The sequence below is a fragment of the Sardina pilchardus genome, chromosome 21 (genome assembly GCF_963854185.1).
Source record: "Sardina pilchardus chromosome 21, fSarPil1.1, whole genome shotgun sequence".
Classification (NCBI taxonomy): Eukaryota; Metazoa; Chordata; class Actinopteri; order Clupeiformes; family Clupeidae; genus Sardina; species Sardina pilchardus.
The window spans coordinates 30,267,575-30,284,127 of NC_085014.1; the positions used below are offsets into that span (position 1 = coordinate 30,267,575).

Genomic DNA, 16,553 nt, shown 5'->3' on the forward strand with positions numbered 1-16,553 from the left:
AAAAGTCTCAGAAACCATGTATTATGCAGCACTGTGGGCAAACCCATTAAAAAGTTGATTTTCAGCTTGGCTGACGGCAGCCATTTTGGATATAGGGCTCTCAAAAAATTTCCCCACATTTTTGAGAGGGGCACCCCGGCTATTTTTTTTCTTTAACCTTTAAAGATGACAAATCCAGTGAGAAACGAACCTTCGCTCTCCACGGTCACGGAACTGTTATAGATGACCCAACTATACAGTGGATAAAATCAATCGATATTGTGTTTGCAATGAGCATAATTTTCTAACCGGAGGACTACCAATAGAAAGTGCACGTAGCCTATGCTACGAGAAAGATGCTGTTACATCTGAAGGATACAGCCGTCCCATACATTTTCAGTACAGAGGCAGAACAGTGTTCATCATCCGTGCCTGTAAGTAGCCTATAATTTCTATCCTTCTGTAGCGCCGAGGCTATCGCCCCCTGTTGGACTGCTCTGTTTGTTTCCCCTGTGTCTCCCCCCTATGGTGTTTCCTGTTTTCCCGGTCTGTGCGCGCGCGCGCGCGTGTGTGTGTGTGTGTGTCTGTCTCCCTCTCCCTCCTGTGTCATAGAATGTGTCAATCAGTTCTGATGATTGGGGGGAATATTTAGGGGATCAGATAGGTTAGTTATTGATAGGGGAGGGATTATAATAAGGGGTTTTATCAGAGTTGAAGTGAATTACGTGCGAGTGAGTTGTGTAGAGTGATTGACGAGGGATTGACGTGATTTAGCAGTGAGTTTGTTGTTTTTGAGTGGACACCTCCTGCTGCCCTTGTGCTAGTCTGTACAATTTATTAGCAAGAATAAATTACCGGAGTTTGAAACGACATCCCCTGTCTCATCTCTCCTCGGCGCTACACTTCCTTAGGTTATACACAAAGCCATCGATAGATATCGATGGCTTTGGTTATACATTGCTAACGTATTGACGGAAGTTGAGGGTTTTCAGTGCTGTGTGGTGTCTTTGCGCCTGGCAGCGGTGCTTTGCCAGTGTTATGCCCGAAAATAGTTCCAAATCTAAATTGGTCTAGTAAATACCTTCGTGTGAATTTGCATTGGTATTTGCACTCGATGTGAATGTACAGGTTACGAGAAATAATTATAAAAAATCTTGAGTTATTTGATTCACTTTTGCAACGACATGCTAACTGGACACTTTGGAATACAGCGACTATGCTAAGATAAGGCTAACGGGGCGTTTCTAGATTAGGACAGTGGCTGGGTCGGCTACAAAACGCTTTGGCTCACTCATCCAACTCTAGGGACTGCGGGGAGTGACCCAATTTCACCTGGGGGTGGCGTGTTCCTTTAATGTTGAGCGAATATTTGAGGTCTCCGCAACAAATACACGTGTGGATATAGTGGTTACAAAAATTGCATAATCAGTATAAACAGTTTTTATTTCTCATAGGTTTTGACAAATCTAAGCACAATGTTGTCAAACAAATCACATTTCAAGAAATTTAGCAGCCATAAAGGTGTCATCTGCAATCTTTGTTTACTTTTCACCATGGAGGTATTATAAGAACTGGAGAAAGTGAACAAGTTCCGCCCCCATTCATTTCAATGGGAATGTTAAGCTAGAGAAAAATGCCAAAATTGAACGATTTTTTCAGGCTTCAACATGGCGTTTCAAGGGGCTTGTTTCCGGTGCCGTTTTGCTTACCCAATTAAGTGGCGGGTTACTGATTGACGTAAGGTACAGAAGGAGAGCTCATGCCCACACTTTGCTTGTGCATGAGCTGAGAGTGGAACAGCCACCAATCAGCATCTGATCAGCAGGAGGAGAAACGGCACCGGACATGATGTATTTCTGGAAAATGGCGACGAGGAAGTGCCTTGCTAATCGGCGAAGCTAATCAGTCAAATCCTGACCCCCTGCTTTTCACAGCTGTTACGACATTGCTGCAAAGGATTGTGGGTAGGCTAATAAGGTGAGTAACATCACATGGTAAAGTCACGTGACTTCTAGTTGTAGTCCGTTTATGAAACAAAAGGAACAATTTCGTTTTTTTTTTGAAAAAGAAGGCAAAATAGGGTCATAGATCTAACATTGGAGCTGCTCTCATTGGAGCTGAAACCAAACCACTGGGCAGAGGCAGCAGTTTTTAACCACTTCGAACAGCCAATCATAATCAAGGACTAGAACTATCCATTTTAGAATGAGAAATCATCATCAATCATTATTAATTATGCTGAAATACTTTAAAAGGGGTTTTGTACAGCTTAATGTAAGCACATTCTTGATTCACTTTATTTGTCAATTTATTCAAGATGATTGTGGCTACAAAGACTTACTATTGATTGTCAGAATCCAGGGTATTCATCTTCTTCAATATTGCCACCTCAGACATGGCAACATCACGGTAACTGTCAATGTTTTTTACAATCTTCATGGCCACATGGGCACAGTCACTTTCAACAGGGAGATACAGATGACATTTAACATTCAAATATTCCAGTGTATTTAAACTCAATTCAGAGAATTTGAAACTCACTCAACTTCGGTCTGAATTCTTCAGATTGCTAATGTGAAGTTCATTTAAACAATAGAAACATGGAAAGACATAGCATCACTCCCATTTCTCTACTTCCTTTGCACTATAATTTCTATTTGTTTTAAAATTGCAGGTAACCAATGTAACATTTATGTTGGCTGTTTTTAATTTAATAAAGCCTATAATATAATAGCTTTGCCAACAGTGAATAGCATTTCTGAACCAATACATTATTGTCATTGTCATTTAAAAAAATCCTTTTTAATAAAGTAATTACTGGAGCCAATAGTGTAATAATATGCTAATATCAGTTAAATTATTGTCACACTTCCATGACACACTTACATCGCAAATAACTGTATGTTAGGAACAGTCCTCATTCAGTGTCTTATTCGTCTTTTAGAGTTATAGGCCAAACTGATATGAAAGGAGAAAAAAGGCCGCACTTTGCATACAAAGGTTTGCACAAATGCAGTTTGGCAAAGCGCCTTCTTCAATGGGCTCAATGGATGCTAGGTTACAACCTAACTTAAATACTCGCACCCTCATAGACACCCCCATTTTAATTACCAACCAATGATGCACTGCCATTCAGTGCAATAGTTCAATCAAAACGGTCCATCATTCATTAGTTTTAATAAACAAACAAGTCAAAGACAGCTCCTCATTCATGCCATTTGTTGTGCACGCATTCATACAGTATTACTAAACATAACCCAATACAGTTTCACTGAGATTACTTGAAAAACAACATTTTAGAAATATATTTATGAGAATTCATTAGTAAAATGGTGGATATAGCGTTTTGGAAAAGAACTCTGCAAATGCCTAATCCTCTGCAGAGATCTAAGAAGATCTGTTACTCTAAAGTTGTTTAAAAATATGCATTAGCAGTTATGAAACAAAGAACCTTCTCACAAATTGAGCATTGTGTTTTAAATTGTTTTGCTGTAGTGTTTAATGATGTGTATAGTGTTTACATTTTTGAAAGCTTCGAGCTGCTCTTTTGGTGTGAAAGTTTGAGTTTTGAAGTGAGAAGGTGTGGTTGTGCTTATGTAGCTTTAGAAAAGGGTATTGTGTTTAGACATTGGGGAACATGGAGGAAACGTTTGTGAAATGTGTTTTAGCATTTGAGAAAAACTGTAATGAAAACTTTGTCACATCATAGGCTTTCGGGCAATATGATTGGTTAAGGGATTTGTGAAAATGAAAAGCCTGGGCTTTTAGCTTGATTGCCAACATGCTCAACTCCCGATCCGAGGTACTGCTGTTTTGCGGGTTTGAGTCTGGGCATGTGCAGGGCAGAACCACGCAGGTTTAACACAACGCAGGTTACAGGTTACAGCCGTCATATAATACGTGTGTGTGTTCACTTCAGCTGACCATGAAAGCTGGTATTTTAGCAGAACGTAATCTTTAGTAAACTCATTATTTTCAGTCATTTTTGGGGGATTACTATGTCAACCATGCCTAGGACTGACACTTTATTTATCCTATTTGGAACAATGTAGCTTGTCATGATGAATTAGCTGTAAGTTAGGTAGCATCTATGGGTATTGATACGTTTTTATCAATATCGATGGCATTATCGATTCTGCCTATCAATCCAATTGCTTATCAATTCTCTTATCGATTCCCAAAAAATGTAGGTGCACCCACATTTTTCATTGCATCGCCTTTAACGCCAAAAGGTCACCTTTTATCGCTCTCCTATCATATAATGTGAATGATTTTTTAACAATAAGGCGTAGAAAAAGCTTGTCTTTATTTGAAACACAATAAGGAATGTACATATTCTTTATAAAGAAATAGAAAGATTTATATACAGTAGGCTATTTATATAATATAATATTGACCCCTTGCCAATGATATCATAAAAGTTCGCGCCACAGCGAAATGGCTAGCTGGACGCCAAGAATATTTCCCCATGTATGTTTAAGTTTCAAGTACAGACCAAAAGTTTGGACACACCTTCTCATTCAATGAGTTTCCTTTATTTTCATGACTATTGACATTGTAGACTCACACTGAAGGCATCAAAACTATGAATTAACACATATGGAAATATGTACTTAACAAACAAGTGTAAAACAACTGAAAATATGCCTTATATTCTAGTTTTTCAAAGTAGCCACCTTTTGCTCTGATTACTGCTTTGCACACACTCTGCATTTCCCTGATGGGGGTCATCCCTATGTTCCCCGGGTCCTATGTTCCCCAGGTCCTATGTTCCCCGCTCGGGGAACATAGGACCCTTTTTCAGAAAAAGGGTCCTATGTTCCCCATTTTTCCCCAAAAGGGTCCTATGTTCCCCGGTTGCAATACATACAGGGGATCATAGGACCCTTTTTCTGAAAAAGGGTCCTATGTTCCCCAGGTCTCCCGGGGAACATAGGACCCTTTTTTTGAAAAAGGGTTCTATGTTCCCCGCTGTGAGAAACTGAACTTTACCAGTCTCACCCACTGCATCCCTCTTTGATTGTAAAATGTTTTGTGAGTGGTAGGTGAAAGACTCTCCTGTTGTGAGGCAGAGTAAGTGAGTATTAGATAGATAGATAGATAGATAGATAGATACAGTAGATAGATAGATAGATAGATACTTTATTGATCCCTAAGGGGAAATTCAATTCAATTAGGCTGATAATTTAACTGTGCATTGTTTGTGCTACTTCTGTTGGTTTTTAATTTTTGTTGGTAAAATTATTATGACCGCCCTACAGCACAGGTTTAGTCAGATTTTTTTTTTTGGCATGTGCAATTGTCCGTCAAGGATTCCCGGGACCGGGGTGCACGAAACTTGTTGGACATGTTGGACCACCTTTTTTTGTATGTTGGTCTTAAAGGACCATATCAACCCATCCCATAACCACTCATTTCATGTATAGAGCCACCTAGTTAAAAATGAAAAAGCAAAAATGAGGCATTGTATTTGCAGGTATCTTTGGTTGACAGGTTCAAAACTGCATGGAAAATTACGACACCCTCTGAATGTATGCCAAGTTTTGTGTAATTGAGGGACCATACAATAAATTAATATGTGTACATTAAGCGACTGTACACTATGCACACGCACGCATAAACAACACATAAAGATACATGCACACACATGCAGGCACACACACATACACACACACATACATGTATACAGTGGGGAGAATAAGTATTTGACCCCATGCTAAAGTTGACTGAAAAGAGGAATATGAAATACCCTTTTAAAAATGTACAGTATCTTAATGCCTTAAATTAAAAAAAATGAGTACAAATCCAACCTTTAAGGACATCAATTATTCATAAATAGATAAATGTTTTCCTTAAAACACAGGGGCATAAGTATTTGACTCCTATGTGAAATTCCCATAGAAGCAGGAATATTTTACGTATGTTTTTATTTTTAAAGGCCAGTTATTTCATGGATCAAGTTTCCCTTTGCCTTTGGAATCAAAATAACCCCACATCACCACATATTTCATTGAGCTTAATGCAAATCAAACAGGCTAATAGGCCTAGGCTAACTGGAAAAAACACCATGCCAATCTCTAGGTACGGTGAAGGGTATGTGGTGATGTGGGGCTATTTTGATTCCAAAGGCAAAGGAAAACTTATCAGGATGCATAGTATCCTGGATCCATGAAATAACTGGCCTTTAGAAATAAAAACATGAAAAATCTTCCTGCTTCTATGGGAATTTAACATAGGAGTCACTATGCCCCCTGTGTTTCAAGGTAAATATTTATTTATTTACGATATATTCTTCATTCCACCCTCCTCACAGGGGTCCAGTTGAGTTGGCGATGGATCAAAACGAAAAACAATGGTTCCATGCTATGCTTGTGGGGCTACATGTGCACCAAGTTTCATGCACCCCGGTCTTTCAGTGGCCCGGAACTTCTTGACGGAAAATTGCGCGTGTGAAAAAAAAAACACAAATCTGACTAAACCTGACCTACCCGCCGCTTCGCTGTGTGGCGGTCATAATAATAGACTGGGGAACATAGGACCTTTTTTCAAAAAAAGGGTCCTATGTTCCCCTCTTTGTATGGGACCGGGAAACATAGGACCTTTTTTTTAAAAAAAGGGTCCTATGTTCCCCTGGTCACCTGGGGAACATAGGACCCTTTTTTTGAAAAAGGGTTCTATGTTCCCCAGTCCCATACTAAGAGGGGAACATAGGACCCTTTTTGGGAAGAAGTGGGGAACATAGGACCCTTTTTAAAAAAAAGGGTCCTATGTTCCCCGGTCCCATACAAAGTGGGGAACATAGGACCCGGGGAACATAGGACCTGGGGAACATAGGTACGCTCCCCTCTTGATGAGCTTCAAGAGGTAGTCACCTGAAATGGTTTTCACTTCACATGTGTGCCCTGTCAGGTTTAATAAGTGGGATTTCTTGCCTTATAAATGGGGTTGGGAATCAGTTGTGTTGTGCAGAAGTCAGGGGTGATACACAGCTGATAGTCCTACAGAATAGACTGTTAGAATTTGTATTATGGCAAGAAAAAAGCAGCTAAGAAAAGAAAAACGAGTGGCCATCATCACTTTAAGAAATGAAGGCCAGTCAGTCCGAAAAATTGGGAAAACTTTGAAAGTGTCCCCAAGTGCAGTCGCAAAAACCATCAAGCGCTACAAAGAAACTGGCCGTCCCGGGAAAGGAAGACCAAGAGTCACCTCTGCTGCGAAGGATAAGTTCATCCGAGTCACCAGCCTCAGAAATGGCATGTTAACAGCAGCTCAGATTAGAGACCAGGCCAATGCCACACAGTTCTAGCAGCAGACACATCTCTAGAACAACTGTTATGGCGATCTCTACCAATCAAAGGCTCTGCTTTCACCAGTTTTACACGGTAGGGTGTTGGGTAGTGTAGTACTTTCTCGTTAAATCGCGAATAAAACATTGTTTTCTCAAAACAAGGTTGATGCCCCGTTAACTTTTGACATCTATATGAGCAGGTATAATCGCTTAGTCACATCGTAGCTGGTTTTAAGTCTACCATGGACGGTTACGATTTTATGGCTTATTCTCCAGTTGTCAATGGAGATGTACATGCATCCCAAACACCTCGATTCGCAGTCACGCTATCCAGCTAGATGCTTTGTCCACAAGAACGGAAGAGCATTACTGTGCATCACAGACTATAACACCAGAAAGGCACAATGCCCAAATAACCCCTCCCTGCCGGATACACTCAACAGGTTCTACGCCCGCTTCGAGGATCCTGACACCCCTGGCTCCATCAGACTCACTCCACCACCTGGTGACACGCCCCTCAGTGTGTCCGCAGCTGACATGGGTAAGACCCTTAGGCTGCGTTCAGACTGCCAGCCAAAATCCGATTTTTAGCCCATTCAGATTTGTATCGGATGTCACTTTTGAAGTCTGAACACTGACAGGTCACATGAAATCCGATTTTTGCTAAACGGTTGCAAACCACATCCAGGAGGTAGTTTCATATCGCATTCGTATCGGATATATGGACAGATGCGTCTCAGTCTGAACAGCTCCCAACACTCAGATCGGATTTGAATGTCCGTGACGTGACTTCACGTGCGTGACCGCCCACCTATTTCGAGTTGTGGAGCAACGTTACGGCTATGTCTTTTGACCATGTTATATTAAACGTGACTTAAAGGAATATTTCGGTATTTTACACTTTAAGCCCGTTTTCTGTTTTGCCTAACATGCAAACGATTGTTTGACACCAACATTTTGACGATTGAGCCTGTGTCTGCAGTTTGGCAGCTTTAGAATCTTCTCTGCATGGCTTTAACATTGCTCCCTATGTGCATAAACTATTCTGTCCTTAAAACACCCCTAAACGTTCGTTTTAAAACATGTGCAACTCACCGAATGGTTACTGGTCTTCAACGATATTCTGTAGCAAGTTTCGCAGCGAAATTCAACTTCTGTTGTGTTATATTAGGCATTTTGTAAATCCCATTGGTTTCTATAGTAAGACTCATTGCTCGTTGATATTACTCCGCCATCGTCTAGTGGTCTGGAGTGTGTAATCTTCAGATTCAAATACAGAGCGGAAGTTTATACACGGTTGTAGGGTGATCTGAAAAAGTAGTTCCAGGATTTACAAAATGCCTAATATAACACAACAGAAGTTGAATTTCGCTGCGAAACTTGCTACAGAATATCGTTGAAGACCAGTAACCATTCGGTGAGTTGCACATTTTTTAAAACGAACGTTTAGGGGTGTTTTAAGGACAGAGTAGTTTATGCACATAGGGAGCAATGTTAAAGCCATGCAGAGAAGATTCTAAAGCTGCCAAATTGCAGACACAGGCTCAATCGTCGAAATGTTGGTGTCAAACAATCGTTTGCATGCTAGGGAAAACAGAAAACGGGCTTAAAGTGTAAAATACCGAAATATTCCTTTAACAATACTCAATGCTAAATAGAGCATTATACAGTCTCTGCTCTGTTTCTATGGAAGTTGCAAGAATCCACATTGTTCTATTAAATGTCGTTAAATAATTAAATAGCCTTCCAACAGTTTGAAGCGGAGCTTGCCACTGATTAGTTTCGGTTTCTGTCGCGCAAATGCGCACATGTATGCATGCATTCAATGAACACTCACCTAGTTGTATTGTTCTATGTTTAATCACATCAAATTAGCAAGTATTTCCTCCTGATGGCAGAAATGTTTGTTTTCATTGCTGCAGCAACCTGTCAGATCTGTTACTGATGTGACCCAGTCTGAACAGAGCCATATCCGTTTTGGACACTTGCTAAAGGCAGTGTGAACAGTCAGCCCTAAAAATCGGATATGAGAAGGAATCAGATTTGAATCAGATTCGTCTGCAGTCTGAACGCGGCCTTAAAGGGATTAACCCTCGCAAAGCTGCTGGCCCTGATAATATTCCTGGGCGAGTACTGAAGGACTGTGCACACCAGCTGTCTGAGGTGCTGGCAGACATTTTTAACATCTCACTGTCACTGGCATCTGTCCCCACCTGCCTAAAGACTGCCACTATTGTCCCTGTCCCAAAGGCCGCGTTCAGACTGCAGACGAATCTGATTCAAATCTGATTCCTTCAAGATCCACAACACCCCCACAAGTAGTCCCCTGCTTCAGGTATCTGGGTGTGCACATCACTAAGGACCTCACATGGAGCACCAACACTTCCCGGCTTGTCAAGAAGGCCCACCAGCGTCTCTACTTCCTCAGGAAGTTGCGGCGGGCTGGACTTGGGAGCTCAGTCCTGAGGAGCTTCTACCATGGCGCAGTGGAGAGTGTCATCTGCACCTGCATCACTGTGTGGCACGGTAGCTGCACTGCTGCTGAGAGGAAAGCTCTGCAGAGAGTGGTGAAGGCTGCCCAGAGGACTGTGGGAAGCAGTTTCCCCACTACCACAGACCTCTACACAACATGTTGCAGGAGCAGAGCCCATAGCATCATGAAGGACTCCACACACCCTGCATATGGACTCTTTCAACCCCTCCCCTCAGGCAGGAGGCTGAGGAGCATCCAGAGCAGGACCACCAGGCTCAGAAACAGCTTCTTCCCTGAACTGTGCGTTCAGACCAAAACCGTCAAAAGCGTCAAAGTCGCTGGTGAAGCTCATAGCCCGACGCTCCACCCAGTTCAGCGCCGAAAGCGTCAAAGCCATGACGTGAAACATTTGAACAAACCACAAGCAGCAAACCCGCGAGTTTGACATTTTGATTAGTTGACGCCGAACCGTGTCATAGCTCATTACCATAAAGTTGACTGAGGTTCAACTTTTTTTTGACGCCCGTGAAGCTCATGAAGCCACGCTCACGCCCAGAACGCTTTTGACGCCGGTAACGCCGACTCTCCATTGAAAATGAATGATTTCCGGCGCTCTTGACGCTTTTGACGGTCTTGGTCTGAACGCACAGTTAAGCTCCAGCCATGCTCTGCGGAGCACCCGCCCCCACTTCCCTCTGAACTGACCTTACTTGCACATGCACTTTTATCTATTTTTATTTATCTATTTATTGATACTGCACATGCCACTTTGGCACTCAATGTTGCTTTTACACTTAGTGCATATTGCATTGTGTTAGTTTTTCTTTTTACTATTATTCTATGGCTTTATACCGGGTCCTGAGTACTAATTTCGAACCACAAACATGTAAATGTGAACTGGTACGACAATAAAAATTCCTTGAATCCTTAAATCCTTGAATCCTTGAACATTCTGCTAACTGCTGGCACGGGGGAACACTCAAGAAAGTCCCAACCAGTAGATCCTTGACACGGCACCCAAACGCCACCACACACACACACACTCTATCGGGCTAGCAGCCGGGAAAGCTACCTGGCTAAGGACCCGAGGTGCCTATACAGGTGCCTGTTCCTACCTGTCGTCCAATTGCAGCCCCAGCTAATGACGTAAGGAGTAGTGCGCTAACCACTAAAAAAACAAGGGATGCAACAAGAAACGAACATGGTGCTCCTACATGCTACAATCACATTACCGACGTGAAGACTGTTTCCTGACACGATTATGAGGTTTCTGAGTAGCTGACTATGATGGGAGCTCATACACTCATTTAGCCTACTCGTCATTGATCTAACATGATTCTATTGGATAAATTCATTGCTGTGGCAAAATGTGTCAGTTCAACGTAATAACATTGTGTTTTTACAGTGTAGCATTCATTCACTTGAGCACACTGAAGAAGACGCTACACCGAAACGTGTTTTGTATGCAGTGTGGCCTTTTTCTCCTTTCTTAACACATCACTAGCCATCCATTTACTGTGTTTTGTAGGCTACTTCAAGACAACATTCAAAATACTTAAATTACATTTCTGATTTTGTTTTTAGTGGGTGAATAATTAATTAAACAAAATAACATGATATTATTAAACAAAAAAGACAGCATTTATTTAAAGTCGAAAACTCACTTACTTGATTGAATGATCAATGCATTCCACCACCTTTCCAAAAGCACCTTCTCCTAATGTACCAACAATTTCATCTGCAAGTGGAATTTTGAATTAGAACTGCGGAATACATGCATGAAAACAAATTCAAAGCTTCTGTAAAAGAAGACAACTCTATGATTTGTAATGAATGCTTGGTTGGTGGGATTAATTAAGCCAAGCTCAATAAAATGGATAAATACGACATTTAAGATGCAGTCAGATTCTTTGCAGTTATGTGTTCTACTGTACTATTTGGAATCAGATGATGATCATGGTACTGAATACTATTCAATGTTTAATATGTACAAAGTCCGAGTCTGAAGCTGTCAGCTCTATCAACACTCAGAAGAGAGACCATAGTGTCTACAATAGTGAAAGTGTAGTAATATAGATATAGTGTGGAGAACACGTTGTACAGTTTCATTACATTTGAAAATGAAAATTGGTTATTCAATCATCCAATTACATTACGAGTCTTCATCGCTGAAGCTACATGGTCAATTTCAGTCATCCATGCTCTTTACAGTCCGTGTATGTACAAGGAAATCACACAAATGATGCATGTGTGTATATTACTGTGTATAGGCTACAGAGAGAGAGGGAGAGAGAGAGAGAGAGATATTCTGTACATCTTGCTGTTAGCATGTCTCCATTGTGATAGATCAAGTGGCTTTCCTCGTCATCCCCATTACTGGTGGCTCTTGTTTCTTGGTAAGCCCTCTGTGGTTATTATTATCATCATCATCATCATCACCAAGAGCAACATAAACCAATGAGAGTTGGGGAAGCCGCAGCAGCATCATTCATCCAGTAGGAAGGGGATCAGATAGCCCCACAAGCCAGCGGTCGCCGAGACAGACAGGATGCAGCCACCATTAAAGAGAAAACAAAGAAGCAAGGTACACACAAGGGAAATCCCACATAGTTCAGCAGTACCATTTTCATAAAAGTGATTTATACGTGTATAAGCATTTATTTGGTATTGGCATTGTTCCTTCACTGGATTGACTGGGCATTCTCAAGTGAGCTCTGACCTGATTTCAGTACATTGCATCTCTCTTGCATTAACACATGTATCAGATTAAAATACTTAAGGTAACAACTCCTATCCAAATATCTTATCTTAAATCTGACGAAAATGAGATGGAAGGAAATCCCCATACCGAGTCTGAGTGCCTACAGTTTTCGATGTTGTGATATTGTTCATGGTGACATGTCCTATTGCTATGTTGGTTATATCCATGATGTCCAGAAGATCTGTTCAAATGATGGCAATCTTGCTCATTCTGTCTGCCACTATGGCGCTCCAAGTCCTTGGACGCAAAGTGATAGTTATTTTTTTCGTACCCCATATCCCATTCACGCTTGTCTCCAGTCTCCAGGCTGCCAGCCAAGCTTCTGTTCTCCAGGTAGTCCCTCACAAACTGTTCGATCAGATCAAAATGGGTTAAGGACAAAGATTTCGATCCATACTCAGCCTAATGTGACAGCCGACCTTTTCATGCCCTGTGATATATATGCAAAACATTTTTAATTAGCAACATATCAGATTCATTATCAACTCCCTGAGAACCTGCAGGGTATTCCTGTGGGTACACTTGATCCCTGCAGTGCATCTAGCTTTTATGACTCCCACACGATCATATCCCCTGACACTTGGAGACAAGCGATCATAAATAGCCATTTGCTACTACTGCACCCACACAGCAACAGCAGTTCTATCTGTGAAGCTGAGAAGTGGATTTCAAGCAACTAAGCAAAAGTCAAAGGACCAAGCAGTTGGATAAACTCCAAACAATGAAATTAATCCGATTAAACTTACTGACTTAAACATCTTGAATCATTGGTCAACTTTGCAAACAGTACATTCAACAATATCTTATAGCTGTGAAAAAATGTGAAATCTATATTAGCTGTGCACAGTGTCGGTTCTCCTCCAGGAATAGACAGCTGTTCTAAAAAAAGGCATGGATCCTGTAAGCACATCTTGAGCCTGTTCCAGTCAAGGCCAGATAGTGGATATTATGCTTGTTTCACTGTAAATTGTAATGTCTTGTGGCACACTTATTGTTCAAATTCCGATTATATTCATTTTATTATTAAAACACACACACACACACACACACGCACACACACACACACACACACACACACACACACACACACACACACACACACACACACACACACAATCAGATTAAACTTGTGTATGAAGATATTATATTATTCTTTCTCTTGCGAGACATTATTGCTAATACCCCTTAATAACTGTAAAAGGGCAATAATGTATTTTTGGGTGCAAGGCATGTCAAAGAAACATTTCCCTTGGAAAACAATGGGAAATACCTCAACCTCATGTAGAAATTCTCACCAGCTAGAGTAAGACCTGTCACCTGTCACTCGACTCGTCATCATAGGGGAGGTTTTCAAGGTGGTCACTTCAATCAAGCTTGTGCACGTCAACCATAGCCACGGAGCTCTTATCTTGTCTTGGGAGTTGTCATTTATTCTTACTAAGAAATAATAAAAAATATTTTAATGTAATATAGGAGAACTCTTACATAGTGGTAGATAAAATGCTTTGTGAATACGGGCCCTGGAGTATAAGCCATACAATCGCAACCGTTCATGGTAGACTTAGAACCAGCTACGACATATAAGCAATTGTACATGCTCACAAAGATGGCAAAAGTTACAGGGGCATCAACCTTGTTTTGAGAAAAAAAAATGCAATTGAACCCTTTTGTGCCCATGCCAAACATTCATGTTGGTGTTGAATGACCTCCTCATACGATTTTTTTTTAATTTAGTATATTATATACCATCAATGAGATACACATAGGCCTACCATTGTAATCAAAAGGACTAGTTCTATTAAATCATGTAAAACACATATGTATATCCAAAATCTTTCAAAATGTCATTTCTTTCACATAAAAAATAATTTTCATCATATTTCTCTACAAGATAGAGAATGACAACTGTTTCAAAATAAAAGTCCTCACCGTAATAATACACTATTAAACCATTTACCATTGAAACTACTCAACTATTTAACTGTTCAACCATTCCCACTGTCAGTTATCATCAACTACATGAAACCTCCATGTACCTAGCAACCAACATAGCAACCATTAAAATGAAGCGTTTATGACCGTTTCCATAGCAACCAACATGATTATACTGCAGTAACTTCTTGTTTCCTGATAGTGGCCACCATGGAAACCCTAGCAACAAATGTTTCAAAATAAAAGTCCTCACTAGCAAGTTAACTAGTTAGCATGGTTAGCATAGTTAGCATTTTTAGCATAACTGCTAGAAATGATTGGCTAAGTTAGCTAATCAACCTGGTTAGCATTTTTAGCATAGTTAGCATTGTTAGCATAGTTAGCATTGTTAGCATAACTGCAAAAAATCATCAACTAAGTTAGCTAATCAACCTGGTTAGCATTGTTAGCAATTTTAGCATTGTTAGCATAGTTAGCATTTTTAGCATTATTGCTAGAAATCATCAGTTAAATTAGCTAATCAACCTGGTTAGCATTGTTAGTTTAAGTTAGCATTGTGAACATTTTTACCATAACTGCATGAAATCAGTAGTTAAGTTAACCAATCAACCTGGTTATCATTGTTACCATAGTTAACATTTTAACATGAATAGAAATCATTAGTTAAGTTTGAACTGGAATGTTTCAGCTTTAAACTGTCTACCTTCACACTATCAACTGCAACCACCATGTTTACCCTAGCTACACCTTAGTAACCATATCTACATTATCTATCTATTTTTGCATTCTCATGCACTGGTAATTCCTTGGAATTGCATTTCTAGTTATTATTATTATTATAGTTTATATATTATTACATTGCATGTAAATGTAATGTACTGTTATCACTGTTCTTATTATTATTATTATTATATCTTCCGACCAAAATCAACGGTTAATGATGCTAAAACCACTGAAGCGTTTCACGTCATTCAAACACTCCTAAAAAGGTCTTGTAACAGAGATTTGACGAATGTATTTTTCACATTTTGTGAACTTTATACTTTTTGAGATATTTACGATAAAAGAATTAAACACTCCCATAGACTTAACATGGAGACGCTTTCAGGCATCCCAACCTGCAAAAAGTCATTTCAGGGAGACTTGGGATGTCTGCGCTTTGGTGGCAAAGATGGATTGTTACGTCGGTGCTCATTAAGCGAACAGCTGTGAAAACAACACTAACGTTGAAGTAGTTCTACCATGCCACAGCTGCGGTAAGGTAAACCTGAATGTTAATGTTATCGGCTTGTCGCCTGCCATACTCCTTAGTTGATTAGCTTATATCGTTATCATTACAGTAACCGGTTAGCTCTGGGTCACGTCACCAATAGCTAAAGACGATCAAACCTTAACATAAGCACTATATTTAGCTGACATCAAACATAACGCTCCCGGCTAACGTTTCAGTGAAGTCCAACCTGACACGCAAGTTTGCACCATTTAGGTTTAAGCCTTCTGTCGTTTCTACAGTACAAACTACATTGCTATCATTCCTGATATTACATTAATACACAGGATTAGATGTTAAAATCCCTTGTGCCAAAATCCAAGGCAAACACACATTAAGAAGCCTCTGTCCAAAATTAACTTAAAGAAGCAGGCTAACCACCAATATGTTAACCAATGGTCACAAACACAAGACAGATGGCCAATCCCACAGCAGTATATGGCATACAGCATGTCATTGGAGTTATCAAGTGGGCACCCTCATTCACCGATGTTTCGTTAACTCATTGGCTGCCAGCCATTTTCAGTGCAGAGCGCTCCATACTGCCAGACGTTTTACAACATTTTGACCGTTTTTCCAAGATCCACCGAACGGTGAGATTTATGACTATGTAAACACCAAAGGTACCAAATGAAAGAGTAGACTCTCTTCTTTTACCAGGAAAAATCGGTTTGTTTCTATCGTTTTCCGTTCTTTAGTAATCGTCAGTAGAACATGGGTTGGTTATGCTAAAAACACCTGTTTTTGACCAAAAAATGGAGAAAACGATCTTTTTGTGAAAATCGACTTTTTAACGTTAGCGTTTCAGTAGTATGTCAACCACGATTGCACTGTTATCTCGTCAGTCTCG

General features: G+C 40.4%; 1 protein-coding gene across 1 annotated transcript in view; it reads right to left on the reverse strand.

Annotated features, from left to right (window-relative positions):
• The window catches only part of LOC134068821 (dual specificity protein kinase CLK1-like), a 60,183-nt gene extending 47,184 nt beyond the window's left edge, over positions 1 to 12,999 (reverse strand). The window contains exons 1-4 of the mRNA XM_062524599.1: positions 12,589 to 12,999; positions 12,055 to 12,145; positions 11,409 to 11,478; positions 2,321 to 2,437 (exon numbers count right to left, since the gene is read on the reverse strand). Of these exons, the coding sequence (XP_062380583.1) occupies positions 2,321 to 2,437; positions 11,409 to 11,478; positions 12,055 to 12,145; positions 12,589 to 12,777 (467 nt within the window). The 5' untranslated portion in view covers positions 12,778 to 12,999. The remainder of the gene's footprint in view (positions 1 to 2,320; positions 2,438 to 11,408; positions 11,479 to 12,054; positions 12,146 to 12,588) is intronic.
• Between the last annotated feature and the right edge of the window lie 3,554 nt (positions 13,000 to 16,553).